General features: G+C 63.4%; 3 protein-coding genes across 3 annotated transcripts; 2 read left to right on the forward strand and 1 right to left on the reverse strand.

The window, feature by feature from the left end:
- On the forward strand, nt 1–1,208 carry OT_ostta10g02560 (Rab-GTPase-TBC domain; the record flags this gene model as incomplete). The annotated part of the gene is made up of 1 exon (XM_003081644.2): nt 1–1,208. A coding segment is annotated over one exon (1,208 nt), but the record flags the coding sequence as incomplete, so codon positions are not given.
- A 63-nt stretch (nt 1,209–1,271) lies between these two features.
- OT_ostta10g02570 (Aldehyde dehydrogenase, C-terminal) lies at nt 1,272–2,732 on the forward strand (the record flags this gene model as incomplete). Its single annotated transcript, XM_022983201.1, has 1 exon — nt 1,272–2,732. The coding sequence occupies one exon, from the start codon at nt 1,272–1,274 to the stop codon at nt 2,730–2,732; it is 1,461 nt and encodes a 486-aa protein (XP_022839832.1).
- A 119-nt stretch (nt 2,733–2,851) lies between these two features.
- On the reverse strand, nt 2,852–4,227 carry OT_ostta10g02580 (Cytochrome b5-like heme/steroid binding domain; the record flags this gene model as incomplete). Its single annotated transcript, XM_003081646.2, has 1 exon — nt 2,852–4,227. A coding segment is annotated over one exon (1,376 nt), but the record flags the coding sequence as incomplete, so codon positions are not given.

Raw genomic sequence — 4,227 nt, forward strand, 5'->3', positions numbered from 1 at the left:
CGCGCGTCGTCGGCGTCGACGTGGGTGGGGTGGACGGAGGGCGGTTCGCGGCGCGGGCGCGGCGGGCGCGGGCGGACGCGCGGACGATCGACGCGGACGTCGAGCGGTCGGCGCAGGCGTACGTCGCGGACGAGAGAGAGCTGGAGGCGTTGCGGGTGGAGATCAAGGCGGCGATCGGAGGCGCGCTCGGGACGGAGGATGGAACGGAGAGGCCGAGGGCGAGGTATTATCAAGGCTTGCACGACGTCGCGGCGGTCGTCGCGCTGTGTGATCGTCGAGGCCGGCGTGGACGCGCGAGCGAGGGATTGAGCGCGGCGATAATGGAGAGATTGGTGCTCTGGCACCTTCGCGATCACACGCGGGAGGATTTGACGTCGTCGATGGAGATGGTGTCGACGTGGCTCGATTTGCTCGCGAAAATCGACCGGGAGGTCGCAAAGGTGCTCATGGCGACGCCGCCTTTTTACGCGTTGAAATGGTTCTTGTGCTGGTTCTTGCACGATGTCGATGACCTGGTCGTGGCGGTGCGATTGGTGGACGCGTTCATCGCGTCGCATCCGTGGCTCCCGATGTACGTCGCCGCGGCGCTCGTGATGGCCAACGCGGACGAGATTCGCAAGGCGGGCGCTTCGGGAGACGACATGGACGCAGTCGCGCTGTTGGCCAAGCTCTCCATCGCAAACGCCAACGATTCCACGGACGCACAGCTTGCGACGGTGCAGAAGACGCTCGAAGCGGCGTTCAAACTCTTCGAACGGTACCCGCCGAACGCGACGTTTCGCCCGGCGCGAAACTCGGCGGCGACGAGACATCCGTACCCGTGGGAATCATCGGCGACGAATGCGTACGGGCGCGCACCACTGAGCGTGGAGACGGTACCACACGACCGTCATCGCCGCTGGCCCTTATCCACGATTGACGCCGCCGTGTTCAGCGCGCGCGTGAAGCGCCTGCGCGATCGAGGTTTGCTCCGCCGAAAGCAACCGCTCCCGGTGTCAACCGTCTCGGTCGACGTCCACTCTCTCTTCGCCGTTCTCACCTTCATCGTGTTCGTCACGCTCCGCCAGGCCCTGGCTCGAGCGCTCGGCGCGGTCGATCTCTCGTACGCGCTCGGCGGCTCCGCCGCCGCGGCGACGTCCGCCGCGCTCGGCTTCGTCCGGCTTCGCTCCCCTCGTCCCGTCCTCCCCCGACGCCTCCCTCGCCCCTGACCCCTCACTGGATTCACCCGCGTGTAACGCCCATATTTCACATCCCCGTCCGTCGTCCACGCGATGTCCCGACGCGTCGACATCCGTCGAGCCGTCCCGCCGCGCCGCGTCCCGCTTCACAACCCACCCCTCATGTCTACCACCGACACCGTCGCCCTCGCCCGCGCCGCGCGCGACGCGAGCCGTAAGCTTCAACAACTCTCCAGTGAGCGTCGCGCGGCGCTCTTGCGCGCCGTCGCGAACGCGCTGGAGCGTCGCGAGGATGAGATCCAACGCGCGAACGACGAAGACATGGCGCGCGCGGCGGCGAACAAAGACGTCGAAGACGCGCTGTTACAGCGGCTGAAACTCAAGCCGGGGAAGGTGAAACAGCTCGCCGATGGCGCGCGGGCGATCGCGGCGATGGAAGAGCCGGTGGGACGACCGTTGAAGAGCACGGAACTCGCGAGAGGATTGACGATGACAAAGGTGACGGCGCCGCTGGGCGTGTTGTTGATCATCTTTGAATCGAGACCGGATGCGCTGCCGCAGATCGCGTCGTTGGCGTTGAGAACGGGGAATGGGTTATTGCTCAAGGGAGGGAAGGAGGCGGCGAGCTCGAACGCGAAGCTGCGCGAGGTCATCGTGGATGAGTTTGAGGCGTTCGGCGTGCCGAAGGAGTGCGTGTGCCTGATCGAGGGTAGAGAGGCGGTGGCGGATCTCTTAGCGCTCGACGACGTGATCGATCTGGTGATCCCGCGTGGGTCCAATCAGTTGGTGTCGTACGTGCAGAACAACACGAAGATTCCCGTGCTCGGGCACGCCGACGGCGTGTGTCACGTGTACGTGGACAAGGACGCCGACTTGGACATGGCGGCCAAGTTAGCGATCGATTCCAAGATTGATTACCCCGCGGCGTGCAATGCGCTGGAGACGTTGCTCATCCACGACAGTTTAGTCGCGAACGGCGGCGCGGCGGAGCTCATGACGGCGCTTCGAGCGTCCGGGGTTGAGCTCTTCGGAGGTCCGCGAGGCACGAAGGAACTCAAGCTCCCTCCGGCGCCGGCGCTTCGTCACGAGTACGGCACCTTGCAGTGCTCCGTGGAGCTCGTGGGGTCGATGGACGACGCCATCGACTACATCCACGCCAACGGCTCTGGACACACCGACTGCATCATCACCTCGAACCAGAAGACAGCTGACGAGTTCATCAACCGCGTCGATAGCGCGTGCGTCTTCCATAACGCCTCGACGCGTTTCAGTGACGGATTCAGGTTCGGACTCGGCGCCGAAGTCGGCATCTCGACCTCGCGAATTCACGCGCGCGGACCGGTGGGTGTCGAGGGTCTATTGACGACGCGTTGCTTGGTTCGAGGCAAGGGTCAATTTGTCAACAAGGACAAGGGCGTCACGTACACGCACAAGGCGCTTCCACTGCCCAAGGGCGCGGGCGGACCGAAGCCTAACATGTTTCAGCAACTCGCCGCGACCGTGGCTCTCGCGGCGAACACCGTTATCGTTTTCCGCGCCATCATGAAGAAGTAGGCGCGTCGACGCGAGAAACCAACTTTAAGCGACGCTTTATCCCCTTCTAATACCCAAACTAACCAGTCAGCGATACACAAAACAGCTTGATATTAAACCTATATCGTAAGTAAACAACATCAACAGAGCGAGATTTGCTCCAGCGCGGCGATGCCTTCGAGATGACGGTAATTCTTTTTCAGGATGTCCCACGAATCAGAGATTCTGAAGTCATAGCCGTGTTTGCTCGCCCACTCCTGAACGATCGGGCGAAGTTTGTGCAGCTTGTACCGAGGCATCGTAGGGAACAGGTGATGAATGAGTTGCGTGTCCATTCCACCCCAGAACCATCGCTCGAGCGGATTCTTCACGTCCGCCTCGCGAGTGCTTCGGAACTGAATATCGACAAAGGAGCCGTCCTCGTACATGATTTCCTCGCTCTGGTGCGTGGCGGTGACGAGAGATCCCACGAGGAATCCACCGACCAGCATGGAGCCGATGGCGACCCCGAAAGGAAGGGTACCGAAGAGCCACGCGTAGTGGACGCCGAGCAAAGCGAGCTCGGCCTTGTCCTTGCGCGCCCAAGCGCTCGCCAGGCTGTGGCGACGCCAGAGGAAGTACGTGAACGCGTAGAGCGGGTAGCCGTAAATGTGCTGGAACTTTCTCAGCCAACTGTCCGGGCGGCCGCTCGTCTCGGGAGGGGAGAGGTAATAAAGGGGCTCGAGCTTGATGTCACCATCCTTCCCGTCGATGTTCGTGAACGAGTGATGCATGTTGTGCTTGTGCGACCACCACTCGGCGGAGAACCCATTCGTTAGGGCGCCAAAGCAGCGCATCACGGTGCACCACGAACCGCGTCCGTGCACGTAATCGTGCGCGAGCCAGCCCGCTTGCTGCATCCCGATCCCGATTGAGATCGCGGCCCACACCGGATGCGTCGCCGCGATCGCTTGACCGACGACGTAGCACGCCAACACCTGAGCCAGGACGGAGAGTTCGGATAAGAAGTCTCGTTTGAACCAGCCGTCTCGCTCGAGCATCGATCGAAGCTCCCCGAACTCGGCGTTCGCCACCGTCAACCGCCTCGTCTCTCCGTCTTCCGAATCGGGCGGCGCATCGCACTTCGGCAGCGCTCGCAGGCGTTTTAGCGCCTCGTCCGAGCCGTTGGGCCCGTACGAGTGCAGCGCGTAAAACACGTCCGTCGCGTCCTGCCCGTGCATCAACCGCACGAATCCAGCCCCACCCGGATGCGCCAGCGCCCATCCACTCGCATCATACCACTGTCCATCGATCTTCAACGCGCACGCCGTCCTCCGCTTCCCTCCAACCAGCCGTTCGTTCCGTTCCTCCGCCTGCGCCGCGACGGCGCCGCTCGCGCCGAACGGGCTCAGAAATCCCCATCCCTCGCTCGAGCCCTCCCCCGATCGCGCCGAATCCGTCGCGCGCGCGCGCGTCGGGTCCTTCTCATCCTCCGACTCCGGCGCGCGCACCGCTCGCGGCGTCCACGCGCGCGCGC

Source organism: Ostreococcus tauri (assembly GCF_000214015.3).
Source record: "Ostreococcus tauri WGS project CAID00000000 data, contig chromosome 10, whole genome shotgun sequence".
NCBI classification, from domain to species: Eukaryota; Viridiplantae; Chlorophyta; class Mamiellophyceae; order Mamiellales; family Bathycoccaceae; genus Ostreococcus; species Ostreococcus tauri.